General features: G+C 54.4%; 6 protein-coding genes across 6 annotated transcripts; 2 read left to right on the top strand and 4 right to left on the bottom strand.

Annotated features, from left to right (window-relative positions):
- Positions 1–275: 275 nt before the first annotated feature.
- J4E85_007260 (uncharacterized protein) lies at positions 276–1,667 on the top strand (the record flags this gene model as incomplete). The annotated part of the gene is made up of 1 exon (XM_051471492.1): positions 276–1,667. One exon carries the CDS (start codon positions 276–278, stop codon positions 1,665–1,667), a length of 1,392 nt encoding a protein of 463 aa, XP_051324566.1.
- Positions 1,668–2,071: 404 nt separating this feature from the next.
- On the bottom strand, positions 2,072–3,554 carry J4E85_007259 (uncharacterized protein; the record flags this gene model as incomplete). The annotated part of the gene is made up of 3 exons (XM_051471491.1): positions 2,072–3,232; positions 3,352–3,461; positions 3,530–3,554. The coding sequence occupies 3 exons, from the start codon at positions 3,552–3,554 to the stop codon at positions 2,072–2,074; spliced, it is 1,296 nt and encodes a 431-aa protein (XP_051324565.1).
- Positions 3,555–4,092: 538 nt separating this feature from the next.
- J4E85_007258 (uncharacterized protein) lies at positions 4,093–4,998 on the bottom strand (the record flags this gene model as incomplete). Its single annotated transcript, XM_051471490.1, has 2 exons — positions 4,093–4,725; positions 4,774–4,998. 2 exons carry the CDS (start codon positions 4,996–4,998, stop codon positions 4,093–4,095), a joined length of 858 nt encoding a protein of 285 aa, XP_051324564.1.
- Positions 4,999–6,051: 1,053 nt separating this feature from the next.
- On the bottom strand, positions 6,052–9,780 carry J4E85_007257 (uncharacterized protein; the record flags this gene model as incomplete). Its single annotated transcript, XM_051471489.1, has 3 exons — positions 6,052–8,236; positions 8,854–9,488; positions 9,535–9,780. The coding sequence occupies 3 exons, from the start codon at positions 9,778–9,780 to the stop codon at positions 6,052–6,054; spliced, it is 3,066 nt and encodes a 1,021-aa protein (XP_051324563.1).
- A 5,160-nt stretch (positions 9,781–14,940) lies between these two features.
- J4E85_007256 (uncharacterized protein) lies at positions 14,941–21,931 on the top strand (the record flags this gene model as incomplete). The annotated part of the gene is made up of 2 exons (XM_051471488.1): positions 14,941–14,956; positions 15,009–21,931. The coding sequence occupies 2 exons, from the start codon at positions 14,941–14,943 to the stop codon at positions 21,929–21,931; spliced, it is 6,939 nt and encodes a 2,312-aa protein (XP_051324562.1).
- Positions 21,932–22,232: 301 nt separating this feature from the next.
- J4E85_007255 (uncharacterized protein) lies at positions 22,233–23,255 on the bottom strand (the record flags this gene model as incomplete). Its single annotated transcript, XM_051471487.1, has 2 exons — positions 22,233–22,374; positions 22,423–23,255. 2 exons carry the CDS (start codon positions 23,253–23,255, stop codon positions 22,233–22,235), a joined length of 975 nt encoding a protein of 324 aa, XP_051324561.1.
- Positions 23,256–23,844: the final 589 nt, after the last annotated feature.

Below are 23,844 nucleotides of genomic sequence, written 5' to 3'. Positions count from 1 at the left end.
TTCATTTTCAAGAAAAGCTCCCTGGAATTTAGAGGGTAGTCGCTGATTGTGTGGGAAACGAGATGCAAACACGTGGGCCGTGCGTCATGCATGCCGTTTGCGTCAGTAGCATGGCGCGCCTTCCCTCCTTTCACCAGCAGCCACCATGAGCGCATAGCTGCATCCTCAGCGCAGCCAGGCCATGTAGCCACACTTCACTTCTCTAGCTCTAATTTGTAATATCCTCAGACCGATGCCTACATTCCTTACGCCGAGCCCTCACCACCGCCGCCGCCATGCGCATTCCTCTCTTCCGCATCTGGTACTCGACCACGTACACCACCCTTCTTATAATCCTGCTCCTGCTCCTCGCCGTTACGCCCGCCGACACAATATACCAATCAATCAAATCCAAAGAGCTTCAGAAGCTATTTGTCATCGGAGGTGTCTACCTGTTGACCTGCCTAATTGTCCTGTTGATCTACTCGACGCGCATCTACACAAATAGGACTGTGCTTGCGGCGATACCCAAGAGCTATGTGCCAATTGAAGAAGGAGAGGTGGGCAAGGGTGTGCGATGGATGATTGTCAAGCACTTCAAGAGAAGCGCGGTCATTGCATGGGACAGCAGGCCGAGGGACGTTCGCGGCGAAGTCGACGTGGACGAAGAGAAGGGCGAGGAATCGCGACCAAACACGGCGGAGAGCAGAAGGGAGAAGCACAAGGCGAACAAGAAGAAAGGCCATCATCACCATCACCATGCGCCGGATGCGACAATCATCCCCGTGTCTGCGAATTCGCCGCCTTGGGGCAACGTCTCGCATCCAGGCTGGGCGTCACCTTCGTCGCCTGATCTGCCAAACCTCCAGTACTGGGGCGTCATCTGCGAACTACCGAACCTCATCGAAGCGAAAGCCGTCTCGCTCGCACCGCCAGACCCAGCCCTCGAAGAAAGCGCCCAACAATACCCCGACAACGCGCCGCCTCTCCCAGACGCGCGCATTGTGACCCTCCTCCAGCGCCCACGCGCAATGGGCCTCCGCGAATACCTCGCCCGCCTCGCAGAATTCGGGCTACTCAACCCACCCTCTCTCGGTGCCACCTTCCTCGCGCAATACGAATACGCACGCTTCTCCACCGCAAGCCTAACCGAGACACAATTCCGTGACACCATGGCCACTTTCGCAGAGATCCTGAACGGCATGACAGAAGTCGACCCGGCAGTCATCGAAGAAGCACGCGCCCAAGACATCGAATCCGACACACGCAGTCTTGCGCCCACAGAATCAAGCTCCGAAACGAGCATCTCCTCGCACTCCCAACTCCCCTACCGCACACCGCAACTCGAGCGCCAAGCTTCGCTGTCCTCTTTCAACAGCTCCCTATTGTCCGCTGATAGTAATTCGACTACGCATTCCCCACAAACTGTCCGCACCGCTCCGTCGCGCCAACAACAGCGCAGTTCCACCCTCTACGGTACACCGCGTACACCCTCGCAGCGCTCGCATGCGGACTCTGGGTCGGAAACAGGCTCTGTCATAGTCCGAGAAAGACCCCGCAGAAGTCCAAGTACTTTGTTGCCCAATTCGAGCGAGAGTTCGCTGGGAAGTGCAGGCAGTGTGATTCGCTTGCACCCTAATCCCAGTGAGGGGGATTTGCCGTACGAATATACTATTGATGCTGGCTGAAGGGTGGGGGAGGCGTGCTGGGAAGCACGTTCATTTTCTAAATACATATCTGGGAGGGTTGAGTTAGATGCGCGGCAGCATGGGAACCGGGCGCAAGACTCGAGATGCGAAGACGCGCGCGCATGAAGAGGGAGAGGGAAGATACTACGACACAGCGCCATCTCTCCGTGTCAAGGTGAAGACGAAGTAGGAGTGGCATTCCGTGTGAAAGCAGCGTTGGCAGTACGACACCAAGAACTGACACAAAACATACTGCAGATATCAACTCAAACGAGCCGAGCATTGAAGAAGAAGAAAGAGGACAATCGACGATTCTTGTATATATCATTCACAGTACATAACATTTTACCTATCATACCATCATGTAATCAACGTACATTGAACCTAATCCTTACTCTACCATCCTACTCCGCAACCCAAACAGCAGCCATACCCATACCGGTACCAATACACATACTAGTAACACCCACACTCTTCCCCGTCCTCCTCAACTCCGTCAACAGCGTACTAACCTGCCTCGCACCCGTCACACCAAGCGGATGCCCAAACGCAATCGCACCACCCTTAGGATTAACCTTCTTAACATCCAGCCCCAACTCATTGATGCAGTAAAGACACTGACTAGCAAACGCCTCGTTAATCTCCCAGATATCCACGTCCTGCTTATCGAGACCCGTCTTCTCGAGCACAACAGGGATAGCAGCAGCGGGACCCACACCCATCATGAGCGGCGGGACGCCGACGATGGAGGCTTGCACGAACTTTCCGATGATGGGTTGGTTGAGGCGCTGGGCGGTGCTGCGTTTCATGAGGAGCACGGCGGCGGCGCCGTCGGAGATTTGCGAGGCGTTGCCTGCGTGGATGGAACCGTCTTTTGAGAAGGCGGGGCGGATTTTACCGAGCGATTCGGCGGTTATGCCTTGTCGGACGCCGTCGTCCTTGGATACGGTGATGGTTTGTTCTTCTTGTGTCTTGGGGTCTGTCCACTTGACTTGTAGGGGCGCGATTTCCTCGTCAAAGAGACCGTTCTTCTGGGCCTCGACGGCTTTCTGGAAGGAGGATGCGGCGAAGGCGTCTTGCTCGGAACGGGGGATGTTCTTTGCTTTGGCCATTTGTTCGGAGAGGACGCCCATGGGTACTTTGCAGTTCGCAGACTCCTTGTGCGACTCGAGCAGTTCGGAGAACTCAGAGACGGCACCGGGACCGTACTGTGTGCTCATGCTTTCTGCGCCGGCGCCGATGCCGATTTCGATCATGCCGCTCTTGATAGCGTTGGCGATGTCGACACAGGCTTGCAGACCGGAGGAGCATTGTCGGTTCAGCGATTTGACGGCTGTGGTTGTTGGGAAGCCAGCGGCGAGGGCAGCAGCGCGGAATTCGGTTGCGCCGCCTCCTGGGGCGAGGACGGCACCGACAGCGATGTCTTCGACGAGGTTGGGGTCGATACCGGAGCGTTGGAGGAGCGCTTTGTAGGCGCCGTGGAGGAGGTCGGACGCTTGCGTGTCTTTGAAGCCGCCTTTTCCGCCCTTGGTGAAGGCGGTGCGGAGGGCGCAGGTAATGACGATCTGGGAGATGGGGGTTAGTATGGTGTTGAATTGGCAAGTAATGAATCTTCAGCTGGAAGGACGTTGAGCTGATCTAACAGTCGCCGTCGCATCGCCCAAAGACAAGATGTGTAACTCACGTCATCAGCCTTCTTCTCCAACAACCCCTTCTTTCCCTTTGAGCCCGCAGCACCAGGGCTTCCGCTTCCACCCATGAGATGGCCCTCGACCTGCGTGAGGCGTTCTTGAACTGTACAACCGTCAGCAATCTCATCCATCATTCACCAACGCCACTTCTTCTACTCTCACCCGACATACCTTTGTTAGGAGCTTGGTTGGCCATATTGAGTACTGTCGTCGATATAGAAGCTGTGTAAAGGGAAAGCTGAAGAACAAGCTCCGACGTGAAGTATATGAAGCAGCACTACCGTTCGGTCGCGGCAAGCATTAGGTCATTCGCATGCGAATCGCCGAGGTACGTTGCGCTTCCGGTTAGCGCGTCTGTGGGGCGCGTCATCCGTTCCGGGGGAAGCTAGCTTTCACATGCCTCCAGGTGTCGACTTTGCGGGTGATTTGAGGCGCTTCACATGTCAATCTGGGAAGTTTGCTCATTATGTGCGGTTCTGCGGTGCTGGCTGTCGTGTTGCTGATGCTGACGGGAGATGCTTTGTGACACGAAGCAGTGGATGTGTAGGTGTTAAGATGCAGACACGGCGTTTGCAAGAGCACCCAGACTCAACAAATCACAATCTATACTCTTCAGTGACTCAGACGCAGTGGAGTATCAGAATAATATGATAATAATCCATGCGGCCATGTGAAGCCGACGACCCCGAACGCCCTGCTCAAACACACCCATCTAATCATGACAACGTTCCTCTTCACCGCCTCGCCTCATCTTCCTTCCAAGGATTATTCATCATCTGTCTCTCCAGCTCATCTACAATGCTCCCACGTTGAGTCTCCTCATAGCCTGGCGGCGGATCCGACGGTGGCTCGAAGCGCTCTTGTTGAGTCCGCGGGCTCGACAGCGGACTCGATGCTTGTGGACTGGACGGCACGGGAGCCGCAACGACAGGACCGCCTACGCCCGCTGCAGAACCGTCCATCGGCGGACTGGGAAGCGGATCCGGTACTCGGGCATGTTGTCTGCTCTCCTCGTATGCCGGTAGGTCTTCCAGATGTACGTTGTTCATGTTTACGCCTCCCACGCCTCTGCTTCCGTCTTCCACATCACCGCCGCTCTCCCGCGCCACCTCTACAGCCTGCCGTAACCGCTCCTTTAACCGCTCGAATATGCTCGCAAAGTCGAATGCGCCGCCCTCTTTGAATTCCATGACGAGGTCAAGCTCGGCGTGCTGTGGTGGTATGCCGCCGCCTTGGACGGGCTGGATGATGGCTTCCCATTTGTTGGCGCCGAACCAGGGGGCTGTGACGCGGGAATCGGTTACGTTGAGGATGGGGACGGCGAAGGATTGGAGTTGGGGGGTTGGAGCGACGGGAAGGTAGATCATCTGGTCACGTTAGTCAAGTTCCACATGATGGAGATGGTATGTACGCACCCGTCTGTTTGTGAGATATACAACGCCCGACTTGCATTGTTGTGAGTAGGACTCGCTCGGACTACGCTGGTGGCTAGTCTGCAGCGAGAGCGTGGTTCGAGGAGGAGACTGGTATAGTGTCTGTTCGCCAGGCAGAGGAGTGTACCCGCCATTCTCAGCGAGCATAACCCAACTATTTTTGCGGTCAGACTTCGACTTCTTCATCTTGTGCGTCTTGAACCCCATGCTGCTCTGCCGAAATGACTATGCCCAAAGCTTCTCGTTACAATCCGCGGGGTAGGAATGCGAGGGGCAACACAAGCACACACGACAAAGCCAGGACAGGACGTTCAGGAAGAGCGGGAAACGGAGCGAGAGAGAAAGAGGAGAGAAGATACTAACTTGACAGACATGCTTGGAAACCGCCTTGCAGCAGACTTGTTCACGGATAAAGCGTGAATAGTTCGCCCACTCCCCAACTGTCAATGCAAGCCAGCCTTCCTTACCGCGAATGCGCTAACTGTGCCTGCGCGTGAAGCGCCCGCCTTGATTGTATCGGCCCGACCGCCGACTGCCTATCAGATCTCGCGTTGCGGTTCCCGCGCAAATGCGAGTGATCGGTTTAGCGTGGTGCGGTGGAGACGAACGGTGGGGTGGCTACGGTCGAGAATTGTCGGCTGGGGCTGGTCTGCCGCGGCGAGCGCGGTTGTCGCGAGTGCAAATGTGTGCACTGCGGAGGGCGAGTTATGAACGCTGTATAGAGGGGCAGAGATGAAGATATGTAGATGTATGTGTCGATATGCGCATGCAGCTCGGATGCGGTAGTTACGTGTTCCGAATGGGCTTTTCGGACTGGTGCCTGCAGTATGTAGGTAATGCAGCTGATGATGATCCCGTGAGACGGGCTTGCGTCACTCGTTGAACGTGGAACCCAGGCCTGGAAGCATGGCAAACGTAGCGCGATATTGGATCGAGTGCACCGCAGTCATGGGCAAGCAACATGCACGTGTTTCATAGATATTGTTCCCACTTGGGCAGGGTATTCCATTCATAGCCGTAGCCCTCGCTGATCAAACGCCATAGTCCGCCGCTACAAATGCTAGTCATGAATCAATGAAACACAGTAATAACTCCAATAACCCGTCGCTGAATACCGAAGATACAAATAGCACGCCAACACCGTACATCATTCGAGGGAAAACCTGGATACCCTGGAGCCTACGTTGAGATTAGGTCACGTACTTTGCGTGTTTCCATCTTGATGTAGGCTCCCGGGTGCTCAGTGCTTTCCTTGCTGAACTACTCATCCCTCTCCGTAACCGTCCATCGCCGCTTAGGCCCATGACTATGCTCGTAAACGTCGTCCAACTTTGGCGGCCCCCAGAGTCCGTTGTTGGCCTTTGGGGCTACCTTGGCGCCCCAGAGACCGCCAGCAGAAGTACTCGGAGCGCTCTGTTTGCGCGTCTGGGCACTAACTAGAGGAGTCGGTTTATCGTTGACTTCTCGCTCTTCTTTCGAATCGAGCTTTGTCAAGCGATTGCTCACATCAGACGCGCCGTCCAAGTGTGCGATAGAGTTACTCTTGGATTTGGAGGCAGCTGCGGCAGCGGAAGTCGACTTTGGCGGCTGTGGCTGCTGGTTTGAGAAGTTGAGAACCATGTCGGCTTCTGTGGCGGGTGTGCTTGCGCCTGACCACAATCCGCCTGATGGAGATGCAGCGCCGCTTGTCGCACTCTGCGCAAACCTCGAGTTGGATCCTGAACTCATGGTCCGTCGCACGCCTCCCAGTGAGCTGTTCCAGTTCCTGTACGGCTCGCCGAGCGAGAAGGGTGAATCAAGCGGACTGCTAGTCGTCGATGATCCTGTGAACCTTCGTCGATACTCCAATGAGGGACTTGCTGTGATGGCTGGGGATGATGTTTGTGTCTGCGCTGATGGCGGTTTTGAAGGGTCCACTCCAGGCCGCAAATGGTCGACTGAAGCTGAGAGTTTGATGTCGTAGGTATCTGACATACCGGGGTCTGCTACGGAAAGTCTTCGTGTGTGTATTGTGGCTGGTGCGGATGTCTGCCTAGGTTCATCTCTCCGGACTGCCATGGACAGCGACGCCAGACCTATATCCATCAAGACAGGCTGGTTCGTCATGGCGCCGAGCAGCGCATTGCATCCTGCTCCATGAGTAATCAGGATCAGAACCAGCTCTTCCTCCTCATCCGCGGTAGGATCATCGCTGAAGTTGGGGAAGGGGTCGGACTTGGTGTGCGACATAGGCGGTGGCGTTAGGCGCAGCGGTTCCTTAAACATGAAGCCAGGAAACTGGTCCTTTGGAGGCGCTGTGCCGTGGACCCTGTACCACTCCATCATGCCCGCAAGACCTCTCCTGAAGCGCTTGTGCATTGTGCTCCATTCGTCGCCGTACTCGCCGCCATCGCCCCAGTTCTGTGGCGCACGCATGCTGTCCCATTGGAAGTCTACTTTGACGCAGGCTTCTTGGGCGTGCGCGACGTAGCCTCGTGGTATCGGGTCGGCGGGCGAGACGGAGTAGGAGGGGTGCGGCGGTTCGTAGACGCGGTTGGGTATCGCGGTCGGCTTGGGTGTCTGAGTTGGCATCGCCAGTGGTGCAGTTGCTTCTTTCGATGGTGTTCGTTCCAGGCCCAGTGGGCCAGCGTAACTGCTGGAGCGCTCTCGAAGCGGCGCAAACTGAGCCAGACTGCTCACAGCAGTGCCAGCTCCTCGACCACCATTCGGTGTGCTAGTGCCCGACTTGTTCCCCATCCAACCTCCTGGGAAGTGGCCCTTGCTGCTGTTCGGATTCGGCTGTTCCTGTATGTAGTCGCCCCTCCGTAACAGATCAGCTTTGGCGCCCGCTACCATCATAGTCGAGTTTGGCGGGGCCGTGATGTCGGCGTAGTATTCGGGAGACAGCCATTCGCCCAGGAACGCGTCGATGCGCAGGAGCACCCTCTCAGGGCCTGTGTGAGGCCGCGGCAGTATCTCGAGATTGGGGTCGGCGAGGGGCTCGAAGGTTCGGGGCTGCGACGAGGTGGATTTGGTGCGCGGCGCTTTGGGCGAAGGGACTCCCAGCGAGCCATTGGCGTCTTTGGAGGGGGGTGTCGGCACATTGAGCTGGGGCGTGGTAGGCGAGTGGTATTGGGAGATGCCGGCTGCAACCGCCGTGCTGGTCTGGACGCATCGCAGGAAGGGACTCGAGTGTATGATGATCTTGCGCTTCTTCTTGGGCCGCCCTTGCGCCTTGCCGTCCTTGGAGATGCTCAGCTTGCTAAAGTCGAGATGGGCGGGGTCGTTGGTGGCCGCGTTCTTCGCGTCTTCTGCCTGCTGGATGTCTCGCTCGTGCAGGAGGGCGGCTATGCGCTGGCCGAGGGCCTTTGCCTGGGACCAGCCGCCGTACGTGAGGGGCGGATCATACGGCGTGGGCGAGGAAAGATGCCATGACTTGTCGGCAGCGTCGAGTCGGGCGCCGTGTCTGGGTGCAAGTTAGCTACAGAAGCGGAATGTGGAGCCGTCAAGGCTGGGTGAGACGGTACCTGGCGACGACTACGACTGCAGGACCCTTCGCCATGCCCCGCTAGAGATGCTTCGCGTGCGTCTGGCGTGCAGCTGTGCGACGGTCGTGTATGCAATGCGCCTCCAATACGAACAAGCAAGTCGGTGGAGAGAGCGATTGTAGAGGCTTGAAAAGAAAACAAGGCGACAGCTGCGAGGCGTCAAGTGATGCTGCAGACGCTCCAGGGTTCACTATAACTTTGCGACCCTGCAGACGCTATGACACCATCGTCTCTCGCGCTGACAGCTGGAGCGGGCGCTCGAGAGGGGTTGGTCTGGTGTTAGGCTGTTTGTGCTCGACGCCACTGTGCCGCCTGGTGTTTCACTGCTGCATGTCGACTTTGTTCCCTACTTTCGTCCACGTGTTGGCTACAAGAGAACGCGTAGGTCAAAACAACAAAAACTTTGTCTCGCCTTCGCATATGTCATCTTGGTCCGGCGGCGGACTTAAGACGCCGGTGGGGCCGGGAAGAGCCCTGACAGCCCTGGAGCACGCCATCAATTTGCATGTGATCTTGATTCGACTAACGCGCCTACTCCAAATAATCTCCCTGCGTCTCCTTGTGTATAACGTCGAACAGCGGTTTCGCACTGAACCACCCAGCCAGCGAGCTCCCAATCGTCTTGTGTGTGTAAACCGCGTCCTCCTCTGTAATCTTCACCGTCTCGCCACCCCGCCCAACTGCCGCTGCATCTGCCATCAGCTGTGATTGACAGCACTTCTCCATGCTGATGAACCAGAACACTGCCTCCTCTACGCTCTTGCCTACAGTCAGCAGGCCGTGGTTCTGAAGCAACGCAGCCTTCTTGTCGCCTAGACACTTTGCAATGTTCTTGCCCTCTTCCTCGGCCAGCACCACACCGTTGAACGACTCGTAAATGACATGGTCGTTGTGGAACGCGCATGAGTCTTGTGTTATGGTATCGAGTTTGCGACCAAGTGCGCAGAATGTGCGACCGTAAATCGAATGAGAGTGCGCTGCGGCGACGACATCGGGGCGGGCAGAATGGACAGCGTGATGGATCATATAAGCTGCCGTGTTCAGCAGTCTACATTCCCCACCATCGATGACCTCGCCCTTTGCATTGACGAGAATGAGGTCCGAGGATTTAATGAGGCTGAAGGCGACACCGAACGGATTGACCCAGAAGTTCGTAGGGTCCACAGGATCCTAAAGCAATCAGTATACTGCGCACAACATGTGCTACACGACGTACCCTCAGCGTGATATGGCCAGCCACCCCCTCATCAAACCCGTACTTTCCAAAGATGCGGAAAGCAGCTGCCAGTCGGCCCTTCAGGTACGCCCGCTCCTTGTACGGGTCGTCAAACTTTGGCGGCTTGGGAAATTTTAACATCTCAATCTTTCCATCTTTCTGGTTCAGACCAGGCTCGTTCGGTGCCACCGTGTTCGCTCTGGTCTCGTCGCCTGCTTGAGGCTCGATTGCTGACGGAGGAGACATGATTGTATTCTAAGGGCTACTCGAGGAGGACTGTGAGGTTCTAGGCAGAGAAGAGCTTCAAACGAAGAGGAAGTAGCACGAGTATCCAGAAAAGCAGTAGAAAGAGCCCTCCGTTCCAACGTGCGGCAGTAAACAGAAGTCGCGACGGAGCAACCTTGGGAACCGCCACCCCTCCTACAAAGGCAACCGCGACCTCGGTCACTACCTCGGAACTACAAACGTAAGCACCCTATCTGCCCAAGTAATCACCTGCGTTATCGGAACGCTTCCGATAGTCACCCATCCGGCGTTTAGCACGTTAATACACAACGCGTGGTTGGTCGGCGACCGATAACTAGATGCGTGTGCGGGGCGTGATGGGCGGGGCGGGGTAACTGTATCTACCGCCGCTCGGCTTTTATGATCAACGAAGGTTTTCGGTAGTGGGCGGAAGTGGAACGTTTCCATGATCACAGTGGCGAACGGAGATGGAAAGTCTCCGTGATTATGGGTTCGGGGTGAGTTGAGAGTGAGAGCTCGGTATGCCCAGACTTCCGAAGGCGAGGTTGAGGCTGGAGTGGATGGAATGAAGACACCGGTCCGAGGAATAGGCATGTATCTTGCGTGGATGGGTGTTGAGATTACTATAACCTTGACGCAATCGCGAAGAATGAAGAATAGAGTGCTCCTTTGGTTCAGACTAAGGCCTGGTCTTAGTTCAAGCTGGTCATTGAAATTGTATCTTAGTACCTAAGTATACACGATTGAGGAAATTGAAGCTATTTCTAAAGAATTGTTCGGACATTCATATTACGGTCTACGTTAATATAGATGGTTGACTAAATATCTTGTGTTGTGATAATTCTAATTTCTTGATACGTGTTGGTAAGATGTCTACCGCAGTACGAGAGTGAGATTTTCCCTTCGCACAACAGTAATAGCACATACCCAAAGCAGGCAAGCTACTCAAATTGTTCTAAAGCAACCGGAACAGACACGGATGTTCTAGTGTTACGACTCCCAGCCGACGCGTAATAGTATTTCTAGCTTCTACGACCACACGCAAGCGTATATGCCATATAGATATCAAAGAAGGGCCGCGGACCGACAATGCGATGTGTATGGAGCATGTGAGAACTGAAAACGACATACTTCGGCATGTAATCACGAAGTAGTTGGAAAACAAAGGTGCCTAGGTACTAACACTACTGCTGCGTCTATCCCAGCGCGAACTGATCTCAACGTTTGAGTATGCACACTAGGTACGCCATGCATGCGAGGAGCATACAACCCTACCGCTAATCCTGTTAGGTAGGAGAGAATCGTGCTCATGTTATGCAGGTGAAGTATAGTCCCCGTTCTGGAGCTGTGCATGGCGTTTTGAGTACTAAGACTAGTACCGACATCACCCTGCATCATGTCGTGGAACGGTGGAACGGTGGAACCGGGTGACTGCGTTAGGATATGCATGTCGGTTCCCGTGTATTACTATGGAACCACAGATGCTTGTGAGATGATTTACAGCAGGATTTGGTAATGGCTGACAGTCGTGCGTTACTCATGTATTTCTTTGTTGTTTTGAAATCTTCCTAAAGTCGGGGTTCAATATAGATGCTTGGTCTCTCTCTCTAACACGGGTAACAAGAGACGAAGAACGAGTAATGGTGCCTTTCCACGGCTGGCTTCCGTAATCTTGGGGAATGCGACGGTGGTTTCCAGTGTGAAGACGTCCAGTCATGGAAGCCAGAGATCACTTGGACATCATGATCGCAGTCGAAAAGATGGTACATTATTGGAACTGTCTCGTAATCGTGCTAGACGCAGACTCATTGTGATGTGACATCTCGACGAGATCGAAGAAGCCTTGATGCGTTTGGACGTCAAGAGAAACTCTGCGCCTGCCACCGAGGGCGTAAAATTCTTCCCTTATCGAAGAAGAGGATGCGTCTTTGACTTAGACCGGCGCCTGTTCATGTTCCAGATTGGCCATCGAAGTCGTATGTTGGAGTTTGGGATAATTGCGATAAGTCTATGGTGATCCACCCTCATGTGTGATGTCAAATATGAAGAGCGCGTATCCTCACCTGTGATATCCCCAGACATCTGCTTGACTCGCAACCACCGGAAACAGACTGCCGATCAGTTCTCAAGGAACACTCTGCTAACCACACTGCGCAACCCCCACTGTATCGGTTTCGCCGTACTTATCATGCGCAGCCGATCTGATTGGCTTTCATCCTTCTCACGCTGAAATTGCGATGCAGAATCAAAGTGGAGCGATTTGCTGCATTGTATCTTCGATCATTTCGAGTCAGACTAAAGATCCACTTGAAGTAGATCACTACAAGCGAGGCGACGTTCAGCTGAGCGTTCCGTAGCGCCACGGGAATCCGGCATGTCAGAATGTCAATCACGGCTCCCAGCGCCTCGCACTGACTGTGCTCGTCACGTTTGCGTGGCATGCATGTCTGCTTCAAACACTCCATGTATTGTCTTTCTCGCGAACGACTCGCGGAGCAATTATGCCGTCATACAGACGTAGTGCTGTTGATGATTACCCGGTGGGGGTTACAAGAGACTATCGTGAGTATTGTGATCCAGCGAAGCCTCACCGGAGACTTTTATCGCTCGACCGTTCACGGTAGCCGAGAAGTAGCGTGTTTGCCGTCGTGAGCACATTTGACACTTGTGAGGGTGGTGCAGATCAGCGTGGTAACCTTTGCAATGCTACGTTACCACAGCCTCGCACGCTTGGATGCTTCTTCTAACTTCCGTCCGATTGGGGGTATGGCTGCGCCTTCGTACCGTTTCGGACGAGGGTCCTGTCGGTCGCAGTCTCCAGATGTATCATATTGGCGAGCTAGTATCGAGTCCAAGACATCGCCGATATCTGGGTAGCTGCAGTGTCGCTCAGTGTAGCGCCATGCTGGGTGGTAATGCTCACTGCCTCCACTTTACATGGAATCTTCTCCTGTTGGTGACTGAAGAACGACCGGCCATGACGCCAGCTGCCCATCACTGCTTGTGGAGACGCTCTTTCATTGAGATTGCGTGATTGTTGAGATTTTTCGACACGCCTACTGCTAAAAGCATGTACTGCTATGTTGGCGTGAACGGGTACTCTACACGCTGTCTGAGCTCTCCGAACCCAATTGCCTTACAGGACACATAAAACTGCAGATCCCACGGACAAATCAACCAAAAGAATTCGCTGGGAAAATGTTCCGGCTTTCAAAACACGACGACGATTAGCCGTGCACGGTTTCCGTACCGTGCTTGGGGAAGCTGTTGCCGGGAAGCCCGATGACCCGGCGTTCGAGCCGAATCTTAATTTCGTGGCTCCCAATAAGGAATACGGCTGGTGAGAAAGTGCCAAAAAGGACGCTGGTGGGACGCGCCATCGTCTAAAGTAACTAGAGTTGGAGATGCAGACAGCCTTGGAAGTGGAGGTGAGTGGAGGCCAGGATCTGCGGCTAGGGCGCGGGCTGGCGCATGACGTAGCGTGGATACAAGCAAAAAGCACACATTCCGAAGGACACGTCGATACGGAGCCCGATGCCAATCTGAGCAGCGAAATCAGCTCTCTCCCATTTCTCCCAATCTTTCTTCCATCTATCAGAATCTCTGGCCGGTGTCTTGAGCGTCGTCGAGAAGCGATTCCAACGATGCTGTCGCGGTTCGATAAGCGAGCCCTGCCGTGGAAGTGTAAATCGACGGGGAAGGCTAAAAGGAAAATGCCGAAAGCCAAAGACGCATCGACGACCTCTCTCCGAGGCTGGGGAATGGCTCTACTCAGATCCCGGACACATCCTGCACCGATTTCCGGCAGCGCAATCGATCGACGTGAGTGGTGGGTCTGCCCTGCTCCCATCAGCTCTGCACTCTGCCTTAGCGGGCCGCCCATCGATGATGCTAGGAGCAGATCAATCTTGAGGCTTGCAGATGTCGGCGAGCAGCGATGTGAGTGGGCCGCTTGGCCCAAGAGCGGGAGGACCGTTCCTCCACCCGCAGATCCACCTGGCCTAATTGCGACAGTTCAGCTCTCGCCGCGGGCCATGAGATCCACACTACAGGACTTCGGTCAACCCCGCCTACTTCCTAAACTCGATCAACACTAGCGAGGTATCCCGTACTTCCATCTAGAGCCACGGCAGACGTGGTCGCCGACCATTCATGGAGCAGCTAACAGGCTGCTCGCTTGCAGCAGGCTATCGTGGCTTGCCCACGCTGTTGAGAACGACATTGCACCCCAACGGCGGTGCCTGTGCCTGCCGCCTCGTCAACTACGGAAAGAGAACGTGCTTGACGGGAGTGGAGACGGGCAAGGCGTGGTGATGCAAAAACAATCATGGAAAATGAAACGCGAGACATGTGATATCTCACTCCTGCAGAATGCATGTCGTGGATGTGCGGTACGGTTACCACTCTATTGGAATCTTCTTGTCCGACAGTCTAGCATGGGCTCTGAAAGACTGCAGATCGAAGCAGGTTCTGAGGGACGGAGAATCTCGACCACGAGGACTCCAGATGACTTTACTGGACGCCATGGCATCGATGTGCAGCCTCTCAGCTATACCAGGCTGATGACAAAGCTCCCAAAACGGTACTCCTGTTGACCGGTCTTGAATAACCTTCACATAGATTGACTGAGCCCCGCTCCTTGCAGCGATTGCGTTGAGTCGCTGCGGCATTTGTCCAGATCAAATCGCCATAGCTCAAGCTTCTCCACTCCGGCTGGGTCCTTAGTTGCATTGGCTTGGTTCATTCGACTACGGAGCAAGCGCAGCCTCCCCACGTACTCCATACGGTGGAGCTCATGCACCATGCGTGCGCGTCAATGCACTCACTCATGCCAAAAACGACGTACCAGACGTGTCAAGCTCGGCTAGGATGCATGATCGCCGACCTGCATTATCGACTCTAGGGCTGTCTTGAGCCATCCACAGAGCTCATCCTGGTTCGAGGGACTAGCTCATGCGCGTAGAGCTGCTGATACTCATCGGGAATACTCACAAGCTCAGACTATGACGACAAGCTGTTGATCCATACTATCAAAGTACATGTGCCCCGCTCGTGGTCTGTGAGCTCTGCCGCATATGATCGTAGCTTTTGAAGCCATTGGGATATATAGGGACGACCTGAGTATCATTGGAGGCATATCTTTCATGCTCCTCTCAACTCATGTTACAGATTTTTAGTGAGTCGGCCTCCCATCCTCAACATTTCCTCATACTGATCCAGCTTCCCAGAGAGACATAAAAAGAAGCGCTCCTCCCAGGCATCCGTAGATTCTCAAGATCTTAATAGACGCTCAGCCTCCATCGCATCTATCGAGACCGACGTAACCTCGTCTCCTCCCTCCACGAAGTATTCATCTTCGCCGCCGTCTTTGCCAGTCACCAAAGGTCGACCCTCTCCGGCACAGATCAGCTACTCTACCTCAGCAGTACCTGAGCTTAATCCCCAACCATTGCCAGAACCTACCGTACGACCCAGTCCAGTGATAAGGAATACCTTACCACTCACAGAGTCAATACCTTCGGTCTCGCCTGCACCATCTCGTGTTGCTCCTACAACACCCACACCAGCTCGCCGTAACACGGAGCTAATCTTTGATCTGTCTCCGCAGCCAGACAGTCCTCCTTCACCATCCCCCATCCGTTTCTCAGTGAGCTCCAGCATCTCATCTGAGTCCGTTGTTACCATCAAATCTCCACAGCCTTCATCGCCTATCATGCAATCCCCCAGACCCACCTCGTCTAGGCAACAGACGAACGGCGCGAATGGTTCATCTGCGGTGTTTTCTCCTCCACAGTCACCTCAAGCCCTCTTTCGTACAAAGGGCCGTCTCCCATCATTCACCTCTTCTCGCGCTACCAGCGGAAACTTCAGCATGATGAAGTCGTCGTTCAACAACTTGAAGCGAGGAAACGGCAACCAGTACCAAACATCCATGGTCCAGGACTCGGCAGCCTCTCTCCGGAAGAAGAGCATGGCCGAGCTGGGCGCTGGTGTGTTCCAGAGCATCGGCAACGTCTCTTACGTTGCCTTCCTGGAATGGATCAGATCTGAACGCCTGACCACTCTCCCTCACAAGGGCAGTCGCTGGGACAAAGTTTTGATCCGCGCTCTGTACTTCGCTGAGCAGCTTCACAAATTCGAGCAAGCTGTCAAGCCATTTGCTCAGGACAGCAGCTCGGCAGCTACCATCGGATATGGACATGCACAACTCCTTCTCGAGTTGAGCCACCACAACTCCGAGGCTCTTGACAAGGCCTTCTCCGTCTTCTACAAGTTCGCCATGTCGTTCCAGTCGGTTCTGCACCGCTCAGAGCTCTTGACATCAGGTAGCTCAGAGATCCGTGAGCAGATCTGCTTGTTGTACACAGACCTCATCACTCTCGTAGTAGATGTGGCCATCAAGTTCTACAAGACCGTCAAGGGCATGACTCCTGGCCGGACAACGCTTGACATCTTTGAGCTCTTCGGTGAGACCATTGATGCTTTCCGTACTCGCCAGAACACCGTCGTCGAGTTGATCTGGCAGTCCCAGATCGAAGGCGGTGAGTTTGAAGAGGGTGAGGCCATCGATGTTCAGCACTTGAGCCGTTGGTTGGCTTCGCAAGACCGTGTCATTGCCGCCATCACCAGAGACCATGAGACATATGTAGACAACCAAGCCGAGTTTACTTGCCTCTGGTTCAACAAGCACATGACCAGGTTCTTCCAGAGTGAGAACAAGGTCTTCCTTGTTACCGGTCAGTCGGGCGCCGGAAAGACGACATTGGCGGGATCGATCGTCGAGCGATTGCAGCGACCTATGAACAAGAAGCAGTACGACACACTTTTCTGTTCGCTGTCGCCTGACATCCCGACTGCTGCTACATCCTTGGCAGTGGTAAAGTCGCTCTTGTACCAACTGCTCAACCTTCGCATTGGTAACATGGGTGTGTACCACGCCCTTTTCAATGCCTACAACCGATGCAGAGGCACCGACGATATCAAGGCCTACGAAGAGACCATGTGGCAGGCACTGGGCGAGGCTCTCCAGCAGCCCGTATCCGGTAGCAACGAGTTGGTCATGGTTGTTGATGGTCTTGATGAGATCGCAGCCTCCAACAGCGCCTCTGTCCAAGCTATGGGTGGTTTCAGCCCAGCTGATCTCCTTGAGAGGCTGGCTAAGGTGACTCAACAAGGTCACGGAGTCAGACTTATCACATTGTCATCTTCCATGAAGATGCCAACTTCGGCCAAGGGAGTTCAGCATCAGATCGTCAAGGAGGACGTTCGAGACGACCTTCACGCCGTTGCCCTGCGTGCTCTGATCCACAACCACCACTTCCATGGTCAGCGTCCTTTCGACCAAGAGCAACTGTTGGACCGCATCATCACCATGTCTAACGGATCTTTCCTCCATGTCACTTTGACTTGCGAGTTGCTGAACACGCAGAAGTCACCGGATGCGTTGATCAAGACTCTTGAGAGCTTTGAGTCGTCGAAGCCGTCCGTTCAGGACCTCACTCTCAAGCTCTTTACCGCTCTCAACCCCACCAACGAGGCAAAGACTTTGTTGTCATGGGTCTTGGCTGCTGAGCGACCTCTCACAATCGATGAGATCAACACCTTGTTCTCGGTCGACGTGCAGCGCAGCACTGTATCCGACAAGGGCGTCAACACGAACGAGATCTTCAGGACTCTTGAGCCGCTGTTTACTCTGCACCAACGCATCGTTCGTTTCAAGCATCCCGTCATCCACTCCACCCTTCACGACTTCTCCGCCAACGGAAAGATCCCTATTCCTCTGAAGGACAGTGAGACCGACATGCTTCTTAGGGTTCTTGCTTACACCAAGCACACTTTGAAGGACCACAACACCGAACCTACCTTCGACACGTTCGATCCTACCACACCCGACAGGCTGTTCAGAAGGCATCCTTTCCTCGAGTACGCGGTGCGCTACTGGGTTCTGCATCTTCAGCAGTCTCCATTGGCTCCCAAGTCTACTGGCGAGTTCAAGCCTACTGCCGAGCTTCAGAAGGTGTTCCCCCAGAGCACCATGTTCCCCATCTTGGAATCTTACTGCTGGGACACTCAACTCCCCATCCCCGAGGCTTTGGATCTGCAAAAGCTTGTGGTCGTTCTCCGCAAGAGCACCCTGCCAGAAAACCACCCTGGTCTTCTCCAGACGTACCTGTCCATCGCGACGAGCTATCTGCTCATCTCCAACATCCCGGAAGCGACCAAGTACCTCTACTTGTGCACCTTCGTCAGCCGAAAGGTCTTGTCTGACATGCATCCGTTGACTCTGGAGTGTGCTAGTCAGTTCTTGAAGATCACTGAGACCCAGACTACCACCACGAGGACTGAGATCATGACTCATCGTGAGGAGATCCTCAAGGTGCTGATCACGACTTATGAGCGTCAGTACGGAAGCACCTCTGAGCTAGTCATTGAGACCCGCAAGCTCCTCGCTCAGCTCTACGCCCATATCAACGAAGAGGATAAGTCTATCGAGATCTACCGTCTCATCCAGGATGCAACCATCCAACTCTACGGCAGGGACTCGCACCAGGCCCATGACATCAATGACCACCTCAAGGTCACTCTTGGAAAGGATACCGGCGATCGCGAGATCGAGATCTACGACGACTTCACTTTGGATTATGACCACGAGGAAGAGGAGGCCATTGAAGCCCTCACCATCTCCACTATCAATGCTCAGTTGATCCAGATCCAGAAGCTTCTCTCTATGAAGAAGTTCGCGGAGGCTGAAAGGATGTACGTCGAGCTTTGGATGGAAGTCTCCTCCAAGTGCCGCACCGTCCAATCCGTGGAATGGCATGAGAAGAACATTGAGATCGCCACCTCTTATGCCCAGTTCTTGAAGAACCAGAAGCGTACCAGCGAGTCTACCGCCATTTTGTCTTCAGTCTGGCAACAGTACGAGTCGCACCAGTTATCTTTCGCAAACAGCATCGTCTCGCGCCTCTTGACTGTCGGCAAGGAGATGCGAAGCATGAACGCCCACTCGCAAGCTCTCTCGATCTTCAAGTTCGCCCATTCTTACCACAAGAACATGAGCTCTCAGGAGAGCAGTGAGTCTCGCGAGGTCAGCCAGCAACTGTCTGAAACTTCGAAGGAGCTCGTCCAGCACAGCCTGAACAGCACTGGAACTACCACTACGACGACTGTATCGGAATCTGTCTACCAGGATGTGTTCTTCTCGACCATCGCAAGCTCCAAGACTATTGAGGCAAGCACCATGTCGCTAGCCAGGCAGCTCGTCACTCAACACATGGCAAAGAAGAACTACACCGCTGCCATCAACGTCATTCACGCGACTCTACAGCGCACTTGGTCTTCATTCCTTGCCAACTCCATCCACGACGTCACAATGGCGACTGTGTTCACTCAAGAGTCTATCGAGCTTGTCGAACGCCTCGCCGAGTGCTACTTGCAGACCCGCCAGCTTGACAAGGTTGATGATGTGTACAACCGCTTCTTCCGCGCGGTCTTGGTCACCGAGAAGGTCGACAAAGCCACCTTCGAGAGATCGAAGAACCTGTTGATCAACTTCTACGACAAGCACGGCTACGCCGACAAGGCTATCAGCACGTACCAGGAGATCTTGGTTGTGTACCGCGCACGTCTCGGTCACACCCACGAGCTCACCATCCAGACCTTGTACATCTTGGCTCAGAGATGCCGTAGCCACCCTCGCAACCACGGCTACTGGCTCGACTACTACCTGCAGATCATTACTGCTCTCAACAAGGACTCCGATGTTTGCCACAAGGACGCACTAGACGCCATGTTGGTAGTCACTGTCACCTACTGGGAAGACCGCAGGTATGCTGAGGCAGTGACCTTCTACGGAGTCTTGTGGAACACATTCGTTCGTCAGACCAAGCAGCACAAGGTATTCACCGACGTCAAGTTTGTCGAGACGCTGTACGAGCGATACTACCAGTGCCTGGAGGAGACTAAGGCCAACTGGTCTGAGCTCTACAAGGTTACCAAGGAGTACCGCGAGACTGCCATTGCTGTCTTCGGTGCTGAGTCGACCACCGCTATCAGCGCAACTCTCGCACTTGCTCAGGTTGCTCAGAGCAGCGAGGCGCACATGTCTGAGGCTATCTCTCTCTACGAGGCGGTCCAACAGTCGGGAAAGCAGGTCACGACGACCACCAGCACCACTGAGATCAACCAAGCGCTTTCTTCCCTCTACGTCAAGCAGATGCACTCTTCGCTGTCTAGCAACATGAAGGCCGAGACTGTCCAGCGTGCTCTGAGCATGTCTGAGTCGCAGTTCCAGCAATCTACCCGCGAAAACGGCTACAGCCACGAGTCCTCGCTCACTAGCTTGAGGGAGCTTGCGTCTTTGTACTCGCGCCAGCAGAAGTCGGACGTCGCGGTCAAGCAGATCTCCAAGGCTGTTTCCGAGATTGTGTCCAAGGAGACTTCCTCGCAGAAGCAGATTGAGTCGGCCAAGTCCATTGCCGCGACCTTCCAGGCCATCGAGCAGACCAGCACTGCTCACGCCATGGTTCAAGAGCTTCACCGCCAGATATGTGCCAAGGATGCCCGCAACGCTTCCAAGTGGTCATTCGACTTGACTAAGAGCAGCCGCACTGCGATTGCCTTCCTGGCATCTCTCCAGTACAACCTGCGCAAGGATCTCAGCATTGGCTTCTCGGAGATCTACGCTGATCTGACCATGGAGTACATCTACTGGGTGCAGTTCCACTCGACCCTGGACAACAACGAGAGCCTTACCAACATTCTGCTCGCTGCCGCTCCTCTTCGCTACTTCTTGCGCCGCAACGATCAGCAAGACATGATCACCGTTGTCGAGGAGCAAGCCGTTGGTCTGTTCGTCAAGCGCGACGCCCAGGACCTGAAGGACTTCAGCAAGGAGTCGCCACGCATCTTCATCATTGGCATCCTTGACTATCTCGGCCACGGACGCAACAAGAACTTCAACCGCGCCGTTATTCTCTCCAGCAATGATAGCGTCGCCAAGCTCACCAAGGCGAAGAAGTTCCACGAGGCTTACGACATTGCCAACCTCGGCTTCCTCTTCGCCCGCAAGAACGACGGTTACAACGGTCCTCGTGCTATCAGCATGGGCTTCAAGCTCGCCTCCCTGCTCGTCGGCCGGGATGGTGAGAAATGCCCCGACGCCACTCTCCGCAAGAAGATGCTGGACCTTTCCAACCGCATCGTCAAGCAGATCTTCGAGATTTGCAAGAACCTCAAGATCAACTTCGCTCAAGTCCAGCTCTACGAGCTGTCCCACCTGTCCGCTCTTCTCGGCGAACAGGAAGACTACGAGACCCTCGAGTGGCTCCTCACCACTCTCTGGCAAACCCGCGACGCCCAGCGCTCATGGCCCTCCGAGGTCCTGCTCAACCTCGGTCGCCGCCTCATCTGCGCCCGCTACCTGGCCAACCACCAAGTCAAGGCCATCCGCCTCGCCGAAGACATCGCCTACAACATGCGCCGTGCCCACGGTCCCCGCGCCCCCGTCACCATCGAGACGTACGAGCTCCTCGCGCAGCTCTACACCTCGACCGGCCACGCCTACCAGGCCCAAGCCGCCAAGGGCGAGAAGACCGCCAGTCTCGCAGCCGACTATTTCAAGAAGGCCATCAGCGTGCACGAAGACATCCTCCGCGTCCTTGTCAACGATCAAACCTCCGCCTCCAACGACTCCGACGACGAAGACGACACCACCGCTGAGCTCCTCGCTCGCGAAGGCGTCAACGTCCAGAACTCACCTAACTCACCTCGTCCCGCGGCCGTCGACTCAAACACACTTGACAAGTCCGCCACTGCGCTCAAGCACCTCCACCTCCTTAAGTTGGCGTACCAGCGCTACGGCGGATGGCCCAAGAGCTACAGCGAGTACGAGCACCTCAATGCTCAGCTCTTCCGTCTGTTCGGCGCAGAGGCTAAGTGGAAGGGTGTTGAGGGCACCGAGAAGTGGGATGCGAAGACGTTCGGTGCTGGCAAGGCGGAGAGCCAGGAGGGTGGCTTCCGCGGCATTGCCGACTGGAGCCTTGGCAGTGAGGAACTGGTTTCTGTTGGCCATGGACATGGTCAGGGACAGCATGGTGCTATGGTTGGTAATGGTGTTGTTGCTCCCCTCAAGACTCACATTGATTACTAAGGGATTTGGATTGGAATAGTTTGATTAGCGTGTTTTGATCGTTGCTCACACATTTCCTTGAGTCATTGAGTTGGAGATGGAATAGGTTCTTGCTTGTTTCGATCAACAGGTTTTGATCGTGTTTTACAAAAGTTTACACTTTTCTTTCTTTGTGTCAGTTAGCTAGTTGGTAATAGTAGTTTCACGGAGTTTCTCAATCGATCATCCTTCTTTACATATTTTCCATTGGTGCTGTGACGCTTACCTATATACAGTGATACTGCAAGTTACCCTATTATTTGACTGTCCTTCTGTGCGTACTCTACTCTTTGCTCAACAACTGCGCAATCGAATCCGCTGTGGCGTTGTGGATAGGGAAGGTAGGATGTAGCTCGTTAAGCCACAAGTACTCGTTTACCGGATACTCGCACGAAGCATCCTTGGTGTACCAATCCGGAGTTCCACTATCAATCTGTTAGCAATGTTCTCTTTGAACTTTAACCAGGACTTACTTCATATACGCCGCACAGTAGCCCGTGACATTCTTCAATCCGGCTGTTTGCTCATAACTTGCGGGATCCTCAATAACCTTGTTGAACAGCCCCCACGTATCATGCACAAACACCTTCGTCCCGCTGTGATTCGCCTGGAAAGCGTCCACCATCTCTCCCAGCCTCTTGTTCCAGTCTAGGATAACCTTACCTTCGTTCTCCATCGCATAACCGCCATCATCCTGGTTCAGCGTCATCGGCGCAAGATTGACAGGCGGTACGCTCAGGAACAAGAAGTTGCGCGCCCCGGTTTCGTACACGTCGTTGAGGAGGTCGGCGTATACGGAGAAGATGGTATCGTAGAGCGTGACGTTGTTGAGCCACCAGCTGTTTCCTATGTCGTTGATGCCGATGAAGAAGGCGAAGAGGGAGGTCGATGACGTCCAGGGTGCGGTATCTGGGTGTACACCGTATGTGGGCAGGAACTCGGTGCGAACCTGGTTCTTCATGCTGATGACTGTGGGGGCGTATGGTGTCACGAGGTCGGAGTCAACAGTAGCGCCACCGTAGGCCATGTTGTAGGTGAGTAGGTCGCTAGCATTGTAGGTTGTAGAGAGGAAGCCGACCCAGTTGGGTCCGTTGGAGGACGTGTAGCCGGGGTATGCCGGGTTGCCGAACGGGTTTGAGGCGCTGGGTTGTGTCCCGTTTACGTCGAAGCCGGTTTGCGTGTAGGAATCACCGAAGACGAAGAGTTGTTTTACGCTGGCCCAGCCGGACCATGATGAGCTGTTCTTGTATGGAGCTGCGAGGGTGGTAGTTGCTAGAGATAGCGCGAGGGTAATTGACTTGACCATCGTGTCGTCCGTTTTCTGTAGTTCACACAGAATGAAGGTAGCTAGAAAGTAGACATTGAAGAGAGCAAGGCATGGTAAGTATAATAAGGACCAGTAACCAACTAATCCGCGGACCAGACGATCTACAGGTGCGAACGAGGTAAATTGCTCGAGATTACTTGACGTATGCGAACACCCCACATATTGCAACTAGAGCGCATACTACACTGAGTCGCTCGCGGAATAATTTTGGAAGGACGTTTGTGATGCACTAACGGCTTGCGCGTGAGTAGTAGGCGTAGAATGCTTGCCCGGAACGAGGTCCGAAGAGGGTGACGCTCCGTGTTGTAACGGGTATAGTGGGTCGGTGAGCATCATCGTCGACACGCGATATTGAAGTTATACTCCAGATTACTGATCTGAATGGATATGAAACACGTGCGATGCTTGTACCTGTGCTTACCTTGACACAGGGTGGATGGTAGAAACTTCTGGCGCAGGCCCAGTGCGGTAGGCGTTGTGAGATGCAGGCAGCAATGCCATGGCGCAGTCTTCGTGACTCCTGGATATTCAAGCTCAGAGGAGAGTGCGCGCGAATTGATGTGTCCTC

Source organism: Alternaria conjuncta (assembly GCF_024043145.1).
Source record: "Alternaria conjuncta strain BMP 0040 chromosome Unknown scaffold_10, whole genome shotgun sequence".
NCBI classification, from domain to species: Eukaryota; Fungi; Ascomycota; class Dothideomycetes; order Pleosporales; family Pleosporaceae; genus Alternaria; species Alternaria conjuncta.
Note: the sequence above shows the minus strand (reverse complement) of the source record. Positions and strands in the feature narration are given on the sequence as shown.